Here is a 17,562-nt window from a genome sequence, read left to right as displayed (position 1 = left end):
ACGACTACATAACAGTACTGGAATGAATGACTAAGGATGATCTGTGGCTCTGGCCATAGATCTCTCCTTGCCTTTCTGGTTTTGGGGAGGGCCCAGCCCTACCGGTTTTATCTTAAATTATCATTGCCAAGTTCAGTCAAACAAGAGACAAGTTGAGTGTCTCTTACCTAAAATGCTAAGGACCTGAAGTGTCTCAGATTTTGAATTTGGTTAGGGAGATGTTAGATTATTTCTGTGTGCATAACAGGATATGTTTTAAAACAAAGTGTGGGGCTGGTGAGATGGCTCAGCGACTAAGAGCACCCAACTGCTATTCCAAAGGTCCTGAGTTCAAATCCCAGCAACCACATGGTGGCTCACAACCATCCATAACGAGATCTGACTCCCTCTTCTGGAGTGTCTGAAGACAGCTACAGTGTACTTACATATAATAAATAAATAAATCTTTAAAAAAAAAAACAAAGTGTGTTTATATTTTATTTGCATGTTATACACACTCTGACAATAGTTTTATAGAACAAGTTACTTCCCTTGCATTTGATCTGTGACCTAAATGCAAAGTATAGAACTTTCCACTTGTGGTATCAGGTCAGAGCATTTTGGATTTTGGAGTTTCATATTAAAACCCAATTTAAAAAAAAAGTGATTGATTATACTTATACCATTTATGTCACTACCACACCGGTATGTCTTGTGGGCATGTGACTGTTGCAGATCACAGGGTTCATAACTGGGCGAGATTGATTGGTGATTACATTTCTCCTGCAGTAGTGAGTGGCACACCTTCCATCACTGTGACTGCTAGTCAGTAGGAGTGCAGCTTCCAGTTGTGCACCACCTTGATCTCTCCGTGTTGGATGACATGAGTGTTTGCTGCCTTCAGCAATAGGATCTTAGTGTCAGGTTATGGAAGGAGACAATAGCACTGACAATAGCCTGCAATGGCTTGTTTTGTTTTGTTTTGTTTTGTTTTGTTTTGTTTTTTTCCTTCCCAGGGGGGATAAGGGTCTGTGGGATGACTTTGGCCAATGACTCAAAAAGGTATAACCCATTTCTGGTATTTGATAGCATATGGTATCGACATGGGTATTATTTTCCCCATTATACGAGATCATTTAAATTATATGCATATGTATATAAAGAGCAATTTTAAGATGTTATAAAATGAAATAAACATTTGTAATCCCTAGGTTTAAAAAATTATGACAGCAATGAGTAGACAAAGTTTCTGTTTACTTACTGTAAAGGTTGATAAACCTATTTTCCACAAGTTCCTCCACTGAACTGATAGCTTATGGTTCTCTGCCCAGCACTGGTCTATCAAGATCCCCAGACCAGACCATCCTCTCTTAGAGAGTGGGCTGGGGCTCGAGATGTTGGAATAACCTTTGACGCAGCAAGCACCCTAAGGGATACAGGAGGGAGAGAGACCAGAACTTGTCTCCCACTCCAGGCAGAAACCACTGTGTATGTCATTGTGAGATGCAAGCTGGACGAGACGGTGTCAACAGAAGCAGAATTCTCTCCTGAGGATTCTCCCTCCATCCGGGTGGAAGGCACGCTGGAAAATGAATACACGGTCTCTGTGAAAGCACCAGGTGAGTGGCCCCATGGTGACCCAGAACATGCTACCCAGCTGCCTTCCCAAACACTGCTGTCCTTAGGCGCTCCCACCACAAACAGTGTCACTCAGCACAGCTAAGTTGGTGTTTTAAAAGCTGTGGTTGATGTCCTGGATTACCAGTGTGGCCTCATTAAGTTGGCGTTTTAAGGAGCAGAGCATCCTTCTTGTTGCCCTGGGTTACCAGTGTGACCTCGTCATTTTCCACGTTCACGGTTGTCACATTTCCTCTCTGGTGAATCGAATCTTTGTGGTTGGTGTATTTTTAATGTTTTTCTCTCCCCCCTTCAGAACCTCTTCCGGTGGTATAGACTCCCACCCCAGGAAGAGCACGTAGTACAGTCTGCCACAGAGCAAGTCAGCTGATCCCACGTGGTAGGAATAAAGTGTTACCCTCCAACCACCCGGATCCTAGTCCTTGGTGACTATTGGCCTTCCTACAAAGCACCTTAAACCCTATTTTGATTTTTTTATTTATTTATTTTTCGTTCGTCAAGCCCTGCGGAACTCAGTGAGACAGGCCGGGGAGTTGGCTCAGTGGTTAAGAATGCATTTTGCTCTTTCAGAAAAGCCGAGTTTGGTTCCAAGTATCACATTGGACCTCACATTTGCCTAGAACTCAGTCTCCAGAGGATCCTATGCCTCTTTCCTACATTGGCATCTGCACCCATGAATGTTCATTCTTGTGTGTGTAGGCACATGCACACACACACACACACACACACAAATACTGAAAATTATGCAAAACAGATGAAAATCCCTTAAAGATGCAATTGGCATCCCCATGAGGACTCCTATTCAGTGTACGTATTCATACATGCTAGCCTGTTCATCTCCTCCCAGGTCACCTCTGACACTTCCCTCCAGCCCCAGTGAGCTGCCTCAACATTCAAACGTAGTTCATCTGCGCTGACTCCTTTCTGCAGGATGCTTGCTCTTCCTGGCATTGACCGATCCCTCTTGTTCTGTTTAGACCTCTCCTCAGGGAATGTTTCTCTGAAGGTCTATTCTGGGGACCTGGTGGTCTGCGAAACCACCGTCAGCTATTATACCGACATGGAGGAAATTGGGAACTTACTGTCCAGTGCTGCAAATCCTGTGGAGTTTATGTGTCAGGTAAGGCTGGTAGGAGACCCGAGCTTTCTGGACATGGGAATTGTACATGGGGTTATTCAGCTTTAACCTTGACTGGCAAGAGCTAGCTGGATTTGAAATCTGACCGTCTTCACTGTTTTATGTAGGCCTTTAAAATCGTGCCCTACAACACAGAGACTCTCGATAAACTGCTCACCGAGTCCCTGAAGAACAACATCCCCGCAAGTGGACTGCACCTCTTTGGGATCAACCAACTGGAAGAAGATGATATGATGACAAGTATGTCATCGGTCATTTCAGTTGTAGGTGGTGTGGCCTGCCACACAACTGGGCCATGTGATGTGGGGAGGGCATAGCTTCATCCGCCAGCACCAAGGTGAACGGAAAGACAGGATTAAACTAAGCAACACATACAATGCTGCTGCCATGACACAGCATGCTCTTATACAGCATTTTTTTTTTTAGTAAGTAGCAATATAGTTTAAAATAATGATAAAAGGTACAGTAGGTACAGAAGCCAGTGACATAATCATGTACCATCACCAAGTATGACATAGTTGTGTGTGTCATACTTTTATATGACTGGCAGCCACCCAGTAGGTTCATTCATGCCAGCATGTGAGGAATGCTTTATGCTATATCATGATAGCTAGAGCATCACTAGGAGGAAGGGCTTTGTTTGCCTCATTTCAATCCGATAGGACTTCTGTACCTGAGATGTCATTGCCTGGCACACAACTGCGCTTGACCCCCCTTCTAAAAACCGTGTGCGGCTCTCATTTACTTTCTGGATGGAGTTCAAACTCCTTTGCCTGATAGCAAGTCCCTCCCAAGGGGTGCTTCCCCCATCGACTCTCTCTGCACCCCTCTTAGTGGTTTTCTGTCCCCAGATAGTATATGCTTCTTGAGTCCGTGTCTTGCCATTCCACTCACAGACACACCATTCCTCTGTCCCTGCCTTGGTTGTCATTCTCCCGGTGACATCTCCTCAGGAAGCATTTTCTCCAGAAGGAAGGCCTTCCCCAATCCTCCAGGAGTCTGTTCTACCACAGGATGGGGTCTCCCCTAGCACCTTGTACCTTCAGTCCTGTAGCTTGTCTGCCATGTCTGAGCTCATTGGGGCGGGGGCGGGGGTGGGGGTGGGGGGAGAGGTATCTCCAAGTGCTGGCTCTTTAAGCAAATATCTGTAGCTTGAGTGAAGAGTGGGCCCTGTGAACCTGGAGAATCACACTAGCTATCTGGGGGTCTCACCTGGTAAACTGCACAGGATGCCTGTTCCAACATGGTGGTACTTACACAGTGGTACTCAAGTCTCTGGTTACCTTCTGACTGACTGCCTCGTTGGAACCACAGGAAGAGAATAATCGACCAGGCCTTCTCCAAGGCTTCCCTGGGGCCTCTTCCTCCATCTCCAGCTGTGGAATGCTCTTACCTCAGGGCTCTCAATGTTTCTATTTTCTTATTCTTAAACCAGAGGCCCAGGAGAGAGTATCTCATAGCCTGACGATGTGGAATCCTAGGGGCATGTTGGACCTCTCACCCCAGAGATCATGTCCTGGTAAACAGGAAACTGGATTTATCTCTCTCTCTCTCTTTTTTTTTTTTTTTAAATGACAGAGCCAGGCCTGGAAAGATGACTCAGTGGACAAATCATTGTCCACACAAGCAGTTCAGCTCTTTAGACCCCCTTAAATGTCAGGTGGGCCTGATGATCCTATTTGTAAGCCCGGTCTCAGAAGACGGAAATATGACTTGCAACAAGCAGGCTAGCAGTGCTGGGTTTGAGTGGGAGATGCTGCCTCAAAGAATAAGGTGGAAGAGTGAAAGATCAAATCCTTGATATCTTCCTGGGCTTCCCCACACATGTACATTCACAGGCCTCATACATGCCTACAGGAAAAAAAATGAATTATTTTTAACATAAATTCACGCAGGAAACTAATCTGGCAGCTCATTTCTTTATCTTTGTTAGTCCCCAGTAGCAACAAAGAAAGATCAAGGTTTACTTACAAGCTTTTACCATACTACCTGGGCAGTGTTGATCTACATTAACCCCTTAGAAGAATCTGGCTACCTCCCATGATACTTACAGGTTAATGTTGTTCTAGCTCTCTCTGCTTCAGATGTTTTTCCCTGTGGTGTCTTCTCAGACCCTCACCTTGAGACTCTCCTTCCAACTCCAGTCTCCATCTCCCGGCCTCTTCCTAGTGCTAAAACTTCAACTCCCCTCCTCTCTCCCTTTTCCTGGCTGGCAGGAGTTCTGTCCTGTTCTCTCTTCTGCCCAGCCATTGGGTGATCAATATTTATTGACAAGGCAGAGGATAAATGGTAAAATTGTTTACACAAACTTGAGAAAGGAGATATTCTCTCTCTCTCTCTCTCTCTCTCTCTCTCTCTCTCTCTCTCTCTCTCTTTGTTTGTTTTTTTTTTNTTTTGTTTTGTTTTTCGAGACAGGGTTTCTCTGTATAGCTCTGGCTGTCCTGGAACTCACTTTGTAGACCAGGCTGGCCTCNAACTCAGAAATCNGCCTGCCTCTGCCTCCCAAATGCTGGAACTAAAGGCGTGCACCACGATGCCTGGCGAGAAAGGAGATTCTTGACATAAGCATTATAGTTCTGTGTCTGGATTGAAACAAGACATGAGGGCAGAGAAATCAGCATTTAACTAACCAAGGACAACCTTTACACACTGCACACAAACACTATGCACTTGCAAGTACACATACACACATATAGTATACTTCACACACATATATGAAAAGAAGAGAAAATAACACATAAAGTGACAGAGCCTAGGAATCAACTTTTATGAAAAAAAAAAGATGTATTCCCTAAGCCTCCAACATGAGCTTATTTGTTTTCTTGGCATATTTACAAAATTGGTAATAAGAGATAAGTGGATGAACTTCTTTTTATTTGATCATTATTTTTATTTCATGTGTATGGGAATTGGACAGCATGTATGTCTGTGTGTCATGTGTGTAGAGTGCTCTCAGAGACCAGAATAGGGTGCTGGGTCCCTGGGATTGGAGTTAGTGATAAGTTATGAGCTACCATGTAGGTGCTTGATAGCCAGTGTTCTTAACTTCTGAGCCATCTCTCCAGCCTGGATCTTTTATCTCTTAATCAGCACGAAATAGTGTCAGACCAGTGTTGAGTGCTATAGAAACTTGGACTTAGGCCCACAAAACCTGCCCATTCTCAGAGACACACATGAGGACAGGTTAGAGACAAAATCCATCAGTGTCTTTGATGCTACTTTGTGGCTGCTGTTTAAGCCTTTAGAATCAGCATGGATTGAGGTTGGAAATGTAGCTCAGTGGTACTCACCTAGCATGTCAAACCCTGAGTTTGATCCCAAGCTCTAGGGGAAGAAAAGAAGAAAAGGTAACATTTTCTAAGGATTTCCCACTCTTTTTAAAGCTGAGGGTGCAATACTAATGACTAGATCTACTAATTCAAATAACATTTCCTCCATCATGGGAGTGCACCGTGTTTAGAGGTTGCCTAAAGGAAGCCATCACTTATGTCAGACACCCAGTAAGCAATGACTGAGTGCCTATTGCACGCATGCTAAGTCTCAGCAGCTTTCCTGTGGCTGTCTTCTTACCCTTCAGCTGAATTCTCCTTGATGCCTTTTTAGCTCAGAGGGACGAAGAGCTGCCCACGCTGTTGCATTTTGCTGCCAAGTACGGACTGAAGAACCTCACTGCCTTGCTGCTCACCTGCCCAGGGGCTCTCCAGGCCTACAGTGTGGCCAACAAGCATGGCCACTATCCTAACACCATCGCTGAGAGACACGGCTTCAAGGACCTGCGCCAGTTCATCGACGAGTATGTGGTAAGCTCCGGGTGAGAGAGATCTGGGTTGAGACATGTAATGAGTGACTCCAGGACCGGCTTCTCACCAAAGGCACTGATGGATTTTGTCTCTAACCTATACTCATGTGTCTCTCTGGGAGTGTTCAGTTTTTGTGGGCCTAAGTCCAAGTTTCTGTATCTACTTGGTAGCCGTGTGACTTTGGGCAAGTCACAAATCCCCTCCCCTTTAATTTGATTTAATTTAATTTAATTTAATGTGTGTGTGTGTGTGTGTGTGTGTGTGTGTGTCCTGCATATGTACACTACATGCATGCCTGGTGGCCCCAGAAGAGGACAGCAGATATCCTAGAACTGGAGTTACTGATTGTGGTGGGTTGTAGTATCTATAGGTAGATAGTAGGAATGGGACCTTGGTCCTCTGCAAGAGAAGCAAGTGCTCTTAACTACCGAGGGATCTTTCTAGTCTCTTCCTCCCATTTCTTAATATGCAAAAGGAAAAAAGAAAATCCTAAGAGGTCTGTTCACAGAGTTGTTTTTAGAACAAAAGGAACTAACATATGCAAAGTGCTGAGGCCATTTCCAGAATACTGACAGGAACTTGCACAGAGTGTGTCTGCTCGAGGCTGATGGACTGTCTCTACTACCTCCAGGGCTCCTTGGTAGCATGTCCCTATCTGCCTTGCCCACCTTTAGGCCCAGGTAAACTGAGAATTGGTGATTTAATAGCTAAGGCCATAATAAGGTACTACTCAGAGGAGGTTTCAAGGTCCCTTTGAGATCTCACTCCCTGGTGGATTCTGTCTCTTTCCAAGCCTCTGCTTGGATTTGAACTTAAGGCCGGTAGATGCACCCAGCTTTCTTGGCAGGTCGTTCTTGCTCACTGGTGTCCAGGTCTTGCTCAGTCTTATCACGTGCCCAGGATTGTGTCTGCTGTCTTGGAGGAAGCTGTTCTGGATTCCATCCCCTTCAGCTTTTCCTCCTCCTTTTTAAACTCACTAAGAGCACCTGAGACTACCTCCTCCCTCTGTGACCCCTAGTATAAGACAGACGAATATGGTTTTGCTTGCTACCTCCAGACAGGAGTGAGCCTGACACATCTTCAGAAACTTAACTCTGCTCTGTGATAGATGATCCATAAGGTGGTGAAGCCAAGTGGCAAAAAGGGGGCCCCATGCTTTGGGGAACGTGTAGGTATTTCAAACATGCAGAATAGTTTAAAACATTGCTTGGGTCCTCACTGGCATACACGGGCACAAAGGCATTCATACTCTCAAGATTTTTTACTTGGCTTTAGTTTGAAATCACACATGTGCTAAACATAGCATATCATTTTTGGGTTAGTGCTCATGGCCTATGACAGTGGTTCTCAACCTCTGGGGTCAAAAAGTCCTTTCACAAGGGTCATCTAAGACCATAGAAAAATGCAGGTATATATATTATGAACCATAACAGTAGTAAAATTACAGTTATGAAGTAGCAATAAAAATAAGTTTATGGTTGGGGGCCACAACAACATGAGGAGCCAGGTTAGAGGGTTGCAGCGTTAGGAAGGTTGAGAACCGCTGGCCTATAAGTAGTTCACACTTTATTTATTTGCCAAACGCTAAACCTGGAATCCCAAACACTAAGAAACTGTTACTAGATTCAGGAAACTAACACAGTGTCAATCCAAGGTGACCTCTGCCAGGAGTTAATGAGGAGAAGGGAGCTGTCTGTGGTTTGAGGCAGAGGTAAGGGTTGTGACACACACTAAGCTGTCCGACCAGGAAAAGCTGTCCTCAGGTTGAAGGGAAGTCAGCCCACAGCCCCATACCATCTGGAGACAGAGGGACAGGGCTAGCCTTTCTGACATCAAGGTCCCTTTATGTAAGGTCCCTGTCTTTGGGGACATCTAGAATGTTGAAACCCAGGGAAGAAAACCCTGGAAATCGTCAGTCACTTGAATAAACCTTCCATAAGGTACAGGGGTGAAGACATCCCTCGGGTCACCTGGTTGCACAGGCGCAGGCGCAGGCGCACTTGCATATGCTGTGCCTCTCTCTCTGTGGCCCTCTGTGTCATTTGTTTCTCATTGAGTGCCCACCAGGCCGTTATAAGGACCAAAACCTAGACTGTGAGCCCTGCTTGGAGGACTAGATTTTCTGAGCTTTGTTTTTCCACGTGTAAAAGAGGGAGAGGTGGGGCTTCCGAAGGAGGTGAGGGAGAGGCAGGGCTTCCGAAGGAGGTGGGTGCCAGTTTGTGCCTGGTGCTCAGCCTGATTCTTTCTAGGTACTCATGAGGCGTAGTTTTTATTTATGTTGCCTGACCCCTGAACGTTTAACCAGGATATAACTGCTTAACTCTGTATTTAGCTTTAGAGGAAGATACAAAGGTTAGAGCTCTCTGCCAGGCAGGGAAATACCCGCTAATAATTATAAAAATAGTAAACAGTTATAATCCTGATCCGTGACCACACCCTTCGCCCACTTCAAGTCTACTCGGGACCTCAGTCTGCCCAGCTAGCCAGGTTCCTCAGTGTGCAATGGGCCTGTCTTCTCTCTCAGGAAACTGTGGACATGCTGAAGATGCACATTAAGGAGGAGTTGATGCAAGGGGAGGAGGCAGACGACGTGTACGAGTCCATGGCCCACCTGTCCACAGACCTGCTGATGAAGTGCTCCCTCAACCCTGGCTGTGATGATGAGCTGTACGAGTCCATGGCTGCCTTCGCCCCAGCAGCCACAGAAGACCTCTGTAAGTAGCTCTGCCTGGTTCTGCTTTCGTCCTGCTGCTGAGAAATGGCTTTCTTCATGCTAGTCCAAAGAGGGAAAGGCCCCCAAAAGGCCCTGATTATCTCTGCAAACACCCAGAGAAGAGCCTGTGTTGCAACAGCATCAGGGCTGCAGTCTTGTGTCATAACAAGAGAGACCTTTTTCCAACTTCCTCCACTGCTTGCCTGGAAGCTTCTCGTCTTGACAGCATGGCCTTGTGGTCAACAAGCTCTCGGCCCTACCAGTCTTCGTGGGCCCTTTTATGACAATGTTTCACAATGCTTTATTTTCTGACACACAATTTATGTGTGGTATAGCACACATGAAACCCACTGGCTTCCCTACACTGCCTTAATTGAGCCATATAATAAGTGGAGAAGACTTCACATGCTTACACATGCCTGCATGTGAAGACATGTGAATAGGTATGTCTGCATGTGAAGACATGTGAAATAGCCTTATACAGGCAACTACCTCAGAGCCACCACCAATGTCATAGCCTTACACGTGGACTGACAAGTGTCTGTTGTCTTGGTGACTCAACTACCTAGAACAGTGTTGGCCTTGGCACCCTGAGTTTCTTAAATGATGAAGCCTCTCTTCACAACCGTATACAGTGTTGAATTCTTGGTAAATTCAATGTACAAAATGTACTTTAAAAAACAAATCTAGTCCTCCCGACCCCGTGTGTGTGTGTGTGTGTGTGTGTGTGTGTGTGTGTGTGCGCGCGCGCGCGCGCAGTGGATATGAAGGCATATGTGCATGTGTGCATGTTCCTGTAGAGGTCAGAGGTCATCATCTTTTGAAGGTTCTGACTTGGAACTCCATGGGCTCACTGATTGGTAGACTGTCTGACCAGCTAGCTCTGGGGAATCTTTCGATCTCTGCCTTCCTTTCACAGGGCCACAGATGCAGGAGACCACATCTAGATTTTGTGTGGGCTCTGGCTCTTTGGACTTTCACGGTAGGCACTTTACCAACTAAGCCGTCTCCTTAGCTTGACAATTTAGAATTGGTTAGAGTTCATGTTCCTCTACATGGCGATCCAAACCACCCTCATAGATCTTCAGAGCACACCTGTAGGGGGGCTGGGTGCCACCCTTCAGAGATCTAAATGAGATTGGATTTCCTGCCATGTACTATGAAGTGCTAAGCATTCTGACATGCCGCCCAGGACTTAGCGCTCTTTAAGCCTTCCGAGCCCACTTAATAGGTTCAAGAAAGATAAGATAACTAACCGGCAACCCATCAGATTTATGGGTGCGGGATTTCCAGGATGGCTAAACTGAGTACTGCCACCCTTTCAGGACCTGCCAGGGAAGGGAGCCTGCTTTTCCTGCGCATGAGCTTATGGAACCACCAGCACCACCAGGAGTCCGTAGAGTAGGAGGTGCAGGCTGACTGGGAGTCCCTTGCCTTCACCTTTGGGGAGAGGAAGAAGCACACTCGGAAGCTCTTCACAAATGAGCCCCGGCTTGCCGGATCTGTGAGGAAGGAGGCATGACCCACACCATCACACCGTTTTACTCACTGAATCCTTATGGCAGCCCCATGGATGCTGTCGCTACCTGCTGTTAAAGAGCAGTTCACTTCCCCCAAATGCCACAGCTAACAACCTATAGAGCACAAATTCTATACTGTTTAACCCAGGCCAAATTTGTTTCTAGCATGGGATGTTGTAGTCCCGGTCTCCTCCAGCAAGCCTTTTGGCCTCTAAGGCTGTTTCCCCTATGTGCAGATCCAGGAGCTAGCAAAACAGCCCAAGGCTACTTATTCCTGTAATTCTGACACTTGGGCTGAGGCAGGAGGATTAAGAGTAGCCTGGATTACCGGCAGACCTTGTCTCAGATCCTAAACAAGTTCCTCAAACAAACAAAGAAACCCAGCTGCTGACACACACCCATATGCGTGTGCATGAGCACACACACGCACACGTGCACACACACACACACACACACACACACACACACACACACACGTCTGCTTATCTACCTTCATAGCTAGCATGTATTACCAAGGACATTTCTGTTGCAGATGCTTGATTCTCCCCCTGGGTGTTGGAGTCACAGTGGACCAAGACCTTTTTCCACTTTAGCACAGGGACTTGTGCACAAAACTGCGGGCAGGACCCTTTAGGAATCCAGAAAGTGGACCTGCTTTCTGGCCTGTTCCCTAGCCTGGGGGCTGTTGAACAATGAATTCCTTGCTTACTGACAGTACCTTGACAGTCTTCATGCATGCTATTCCCCTCCCCCAGTTGCTCCGAAATATAAAATTTCCCCATCGTATTGCAGCCCTCCTGAAGGGTTCCCATGCTCACCAGTGCTTCAGGGGATGCTATGGGACCAGCTTCGTTGTGGCTGGAAGGCAACTTGTAAAGTTGCTCAAGGTCAGGAGAGTCTGGATGTCACAGACCCATGGGAGGCTACCGGGAAAGGGGCAGACTGTAGGTTGTAGGGCACAGAAGATGCAGCAACTTGGGCCTGGGAAGATCCACTCATTTCACCCACAGTGACTGCCCGGGTGAGATGACAATTCCATTCTGGAAGAAGCAGGACAGAGGGCGAGCAGACCCATCTCAGATGCTGCACTCACATGGTGATGCCCACACATTTGCCTTCCCCAGAAGTGGAACGGCTGCTTTTGTCTGTTCAGTCTTGCCTGGCCATCCTCCTGGACCAGCGGAGAAGAGATTATTCCTTGGGTCAACCCCAGCAACCACAGAACCAAACCAAATGAACCCCTACTTCACAGGGAGTAAACTACATGGTCCAAGAGCTAGTGACATTCCTAAGTCCATCAGGAGAAAAACTGGTTCAGGAATCTGAGTCTTCAGGTCCTAGAGGAAAGTCTGTCTGCCACCACAGAAGGGTAAAGGCCCCCTAACCTGTCCTTCTGGGGTTGTGTTTGCTGACCTTGGGGCGGACACACCTCGGGAGCTGCTTCTGTATGTCTTAAATAGCCAGATGTGTCAATGCACACCTTTATTGTCATTCCTAATAGTGACTCTTAGAGGCCGAAAATCAGTGTTTTAGGGAAAGTCACTCACCACTTACTCATACTATTGGTTCACGGGAGGCTTTAGTATGAGCCCATGACTGTTGTCGGGACAAATATGTCCTTTTATTGATTAGCTTTGGGAAAAATGAGTTCTACCCCAAAGGGAGCCCCAGATAACCACTGCGTAGGAAGGTCACAGAGGAGCTCCCAGTGTTTAATGAAGGGGAGCTAAGAGGAAGAGCTGGAGGTCTGACCTGGGGGTTATGGCTCTGTTCCACTCCCTCAGTTCCCTGAACAACAGCCCCCACCTCCACCAACGTGTTGTCACACACCCTTAGTGCACAACACACACACACACACACACACACTCACACACCCTTTCACATACTCAGTCTTTAGCTTAGATATGCTGCCACCAGGCGGTGACTGTGTGTCTCTGCCACCAGGTCTTCTGGTTTGCTGCTTCTGATCTGGAGTTTCAAACCATCCACTTGCACACCTCGCTGTGTAAGAGCTGTCTTTGTTTAAGATAAAACAGCTCAATCACTGGATAAAATCGAGGCACCCGCCCCTGCCCTGACTTGCTTGCTGGCTTGTTGTGCCTCCATCCTTGCCTATGAGGATGAGTTGTGGTCCTCATGTGCTGTGATGGGAGTCTTTCTTTTCTTTTGTCAGCATTACCCAATGCCTCTGCTCTGGAACCCCGGGAGCTAGTGCCTGGAAGCCCTTGTCCAGTCTGTTTCCAGGGTAACCCGCTGGTGGGTTAGAGCTTTGCTTACTTACACATCTCGGAGCCTCACCTTTCTCCACATGGCGTAAGGTACAAAACCACGCTGCTAGGAACTTCTGACTCACAGGCCTCATCGCAATCCTAGAGCAGCTTTCTGTTGTTTAGAATAAAAACTTTTCTTTTGACCCCCGACCTTTCCGGGATCTGCCCCAGCCGAGGTTTGCAAGTGGCAGTGCACACTGCTCTGGCTACAACCATCTTACTGGCTTTCCTCAGCAACTCCCTAGTAGTCACTGTGGTCTTGTGACAGGTCATCTCTACTTTGTGGTTTCTTTTGCATGAGCTCTCTGATTTTACAGTCCCCGCTAAGAGCCAGGTTCCGTCTGAGCTGGGGGCACAGCTGGGCGCTGTGAAGGACCTTACAGCCAGGACTGCAGATCTCACTCTAAGCAAAATTGTCAAGTTATGGGTGGGCTTTGAAGACGTGTCCCATCCCCCATTGACACTATTTTTGCCCAGAAACCTTCCCTTCCTGCAGCTACAGAGGTGCTGGCATCCCCTTGGTGACCTGTTTGAGAAGATTCTGTTTAGCAGAGCTTGGGACTAGAACAGAAGCATTAGTTCTGGGTACAAGGTCAGATCTGTACTATCTAGGGGTCAGGTCAGGACACTGTGTGCTTCCTGACCTCCCCCTGCTTGGTGAAAACACTGGATTAGATGTTGTAGAGTTAATGAGATAAAATTCTCTACCGCCAACAGCCAGCCTCACCCGGCTTTGGACCCACACAGCCTATCAGCCATTTCCCTCTTTTAGCACTGCGCATAGATAATGACCTTGGACTGTCATTAATTATATGTCTCTCTGGTTATGAGCCTCTGGCTTCCATAAGAAGAATGACTTACAGCTTCCTGTCATTTCCCAGCACCAAGCCCAGTACTATGCAGAGGATGTGCTCAGCCAGTAGAGGTGCTAGAAAAATGAGATGTAATCCCAGACTTTGTGGAAGTCCAAGTGCAGAATAGCTTGTCCACTACTCTTGGGGTTTGGGGGGGGGGCGGGTGGCAGGTACAGTGGGATATAGATTAGGTACTGCCGAGTGCGGACCCCGGGAGGGGGGCGGTCAAAACTCCCTGACTGATGCAGGCTGCCATTTATTTCATATCAATATACATTATGCTAGTTCTTCTGCCTAAATTGCCTGCCCTTTTTCTCTGCCTGAGCAATGCCTAGACTCCTTCACAAAGCCCAGATCCCACTGTAGCACATGCTTATTCTTTGTAAGTTTTTCTTTTTCTTTCTTTCTCTTTCTTTCTTTCTTTCTTTCTTTCTTTCTTTCTTTCTTTCTTTCTTTCTTTCTTTCTTTCTTTCTTTCTTTTTAACCTATTCACTCATTCAACAAATCTTTATCAAGCCCTTATCAACTCCGTTCTGTGTGTAACGGACATGATGCCAGGTGATAAACAGCCAGTGAATAAATTGTCATGATCCCTGCCTCCCAGAGTCTATGTCCCATGCACCCCGAATTCTGTAGATCTGCTCTGGCATGACAGGACTTCTTTGCCTGCCACGTGTAAAGTCACAGGCTGGACCTTGCCCCACCTTTTCACCTGGGCACTTCTGCTCCATTTTCCTCGTTGCTAACACCAGACATCACTCTCCACCCCTCAGATTTCAGATTGCTATTCTCTCCGTGTGTCTGTCTTTCTTTCTCTCCTTCCCATCGCTTCTCCATCCCTATGTGAAAAGTTGGGCTTTTACGTTGATGTCATCAGCCACTCTATCCTACTCAGGTACAGATGGGACCAGCGAGGCTCCAGGTTATCTTAGGTTGTACCGTGTGCTCCCTGCACCAAGAATGCTTGTTTGGCTACAAAAGATACTTTCTGGGGGGTAGAGGAGGGCTCTTGTTGGTTTTTAGGGTTGGAGAGCTCTGGAATAGTCCTTTAGTCCCTGGTGCTTTCCTGGCTTTATGTGGCATTGGCATGTCATCTGGATAGAGTGAGTGTCCCCTCCAGCTAAGCCATCTAGACCAAAGTTCTGTCCCAAGAGGTGAATCTCACAGGTTTCTTTGGGGATTAGTGACACAGTTGATTCGTTCCTTAATTAAGTGCCAGCCCACATGTTTTGCCACCTTGAATGCAAGCTTCTTGCATCCCAGAAACGGATCCTTCAAGATCAACTCCCCAGCGTCTGTTGTGAGCCTGCAGTGGTTCTTCCAGGAGGGGACTGTGTTGCTTTCTTCTTGTTGTTGGTTTTCTTCTGCTGAGATGAAAGAACTTTGCACTTTTCCGACACATTTCAGGTTATTTTTAGCTGACAAGTGGTGAAGGTGAAGTGTTTGTAGTCTGAATTACAAACCTTGAACATCATGGAATGCAAGGATGTCTTCTTCTTCTGCTTTTCCCAATCCCCTGTGTCTGCTTCAGCAAATCCCTTTGCCCACAGAGCTCCCTGCGGTTTTGGTCACTCCAGTGCTACTTGTTGTCCACCTGGCTTCTGGATACAACGGGTTTCAGATTTGTATGTTTAATTAAGTCAAAGAAGAACCTCCTTGTTTTGAATGAAAAAGGACAGAAAATATTTTTCCAGACCTCCACTTAAGGGGTATACACATTCAGACACCAGTGACAAAAGCCAATGTCCTTGGAGGCAAGGTTGCCCGGTCTGTGAAAGCACAAGGGACTTCCTTCAGTGCACCACAATCCCAGCCCCCTCGCCAGCCCAACATGGGAAGAAATTCACAGCAGCCTGGGAGGCAGAGCAATGCCCCCAGTGTATTTTATAGACATGTGCAGAGGGAAATCAGGCTTACGGGGGAATTAGGCTTGCTAGCCAGCTGCCCTTGCGACACGGAGACTAGCCTGGCTTCTCTGTGTGAGTCTGGTATGACTATGGATGTCCTTAAGAGTAAAAGAGGGAACCAGAGGACAGAAGAGATAGATGGCACAGTGAGAAAGGCATGGGAAAGCTGAGCTTTCTGTCTGGCATTGCTGCCTTTGAAAACAGGGAGAGGGCCTGGTGCCCAGGCATGTAGACCACCCCGGACCCAGAGGAGGGAAAAGAGACAAATTCTATGCTAGAGTTTCCAAAGAGGAGAAAACCTTGATTTTGGCCATCAGAACCCACTTTGACTTCTGAACCACAGGAGTGTAGGATTTATGTCGCATTAGTGGTATTTGCCTCAGCAGCCTCAGAACTAATTTGCCCCAGAATAATCATGACAACTAGGAATTCGGTATCTCGCACTGGTTCAATGCATTCATAAACATTGTCTTAGTCATCTCTCTCAGCCGTCCTATGAGGCAGGCCCTGTGGTTTATCCCCACTGTGCAGATGGAACACCGAAGCTTACCTATTTCAAGGAACCTGCCCAAGGACTTAGAACTAGTAAGAGTCAGAGGCAGGGTTTAAACGTAAGTCTTCAAGATGCCAGAGGCCATTCCCAAGGTCTCTGTCTTGATGCCCAGTAGATAGTCTCCCAAGTTTCTGTTGTTTACTGGGTTTCTCATCTGCTGCCCTTCTCTGACTTAGCTCTGTCCCCTAAATGCAGACTATTTAGCTGGCTCCTGGCCTTTACTGCTTTGTCCTGGGGCTGTATACTTCTTTCATCTCTCCCCCAAACCCTTGCTTCATCTTGCTGTCTGGTTACTTACTCTTCATAGCCTCTGACTTTAGGCTTCGTTCCTAAGGACAGCCTCTACCAATGCTCTTAGATGCACAGGGTGGGGCCAGCCCACTAGAGAAGAGGACATTGGGTGTTCTGGAATCTTAACAAAGAAAATGTTTGGCAAACCAAGTCAGATTTCCACACGTGATCCTGTTGTAAGAACTGGCATGTTTTATTTAGACCTTACTCATTCCTTAAGTATACTTAACTATAAGAAAGCTGTGTGTCTCAACAGGGAAATTTAAAATATAATGTTTGAGATCATGGATGAGAATTCAAATATTGTGAGAACACATTCTCAAATTCATTTTGAAGGCAGAAGGCATATATGAAAACCAACTTAGTCTTTAAAAAAATAAGAAAAGACGAATATGGGGTAGAAAGTAGCTCTGGTATTTCCTAGGGCCCAGCATGTGTGAAGTCCTAGGTTCAATTCCCAGCATTTCAGTAAAAAGAGGCAAGAGGCGAGAATAGACAAATGGGATTATATCAAATTGAGGAGTTTCTATAGATTGAAGAAAAACAAGGTTAAAGAGAAAATCCACAGAATGGGGGTGAATGCTCATCTGATAGAAATTCAGTGTCCAGAGGGCTGGAGAAGGTCTCCGTGGGTAAGGTCCTTCAGAGGACCTCCATTTGGTTGTCAACGCCCACAGGTGGCTCACAGCCTTCTGTGATTCCAGCTCTGGGGGAGCCCATGGTCTCTTCTGGCACTCACACACGTGAGTGCTCTCCAACGGCACCAGATGTCCCGCGCTACCTTCTCGCCAGCAAGAAAAGACGCGGCACACAAACAGGATCCTTCTGCAGCAACGCTTTAATGCTCTTGAGAGGGAGAGCATAAGCTTCCAACAGGCAAAGGGCGAAGAGAAGAGAGG

At 46.8% G+C, this 17,562-nt stretch overlaps 1 protein-coding gene across 1 annotated transcript in view; it reads left to right on the top strand.

Moving 5' to 3' along the window:
* The window catches only part of Pik3ap1 (phosphoinositide-3-kinase adaptor protein 1), a 113,758-nt gene that overhangs the window by 54,622 nt on the left and 41,574 nt on the right, over positions 1-17,562 (top strand). The window contains exons 4-8 of the mRNA XM_021211878.2: positions 1,454-1,598; positions 2,595-2,737; positions 2,863-2,995; positions 6,359-6,555; positions 9,080-9,269. Of these exons, the coding sequence (XP_021067537.1) occupies positions 1,454-1,598; positions 2,595-2,737; positions 2,863-2,995; positions 6,359-6,555; positions 9,080-9,269 (808 nt within the window). The remainder of the gene's footprint in view (positions 1-1,453; positions 1,599-2,594; positions 2,738-2,862; positions 2,996-6,358; positions 6,556-9,079; positions 9,270-17,562) is intronic.

This window comes from Mus pahari, chromosome 1 (genome assembly GCF_900095145.1).
Source record: "Mus pahari chromosome 1, PAHARI_EIJ_v1.1, whole genome shotgun sequence".
In the NCBI taxonomy this organism is placed as follows: domain Eukaryota; kingdom Metazoa; phylum Chordata; class Mammalia; order Rodentia; family Muridae; genus Mus; species Mus pahari.
This window is presented reverse-complemented; position numbering and strand designations above follow the sequence as displayed.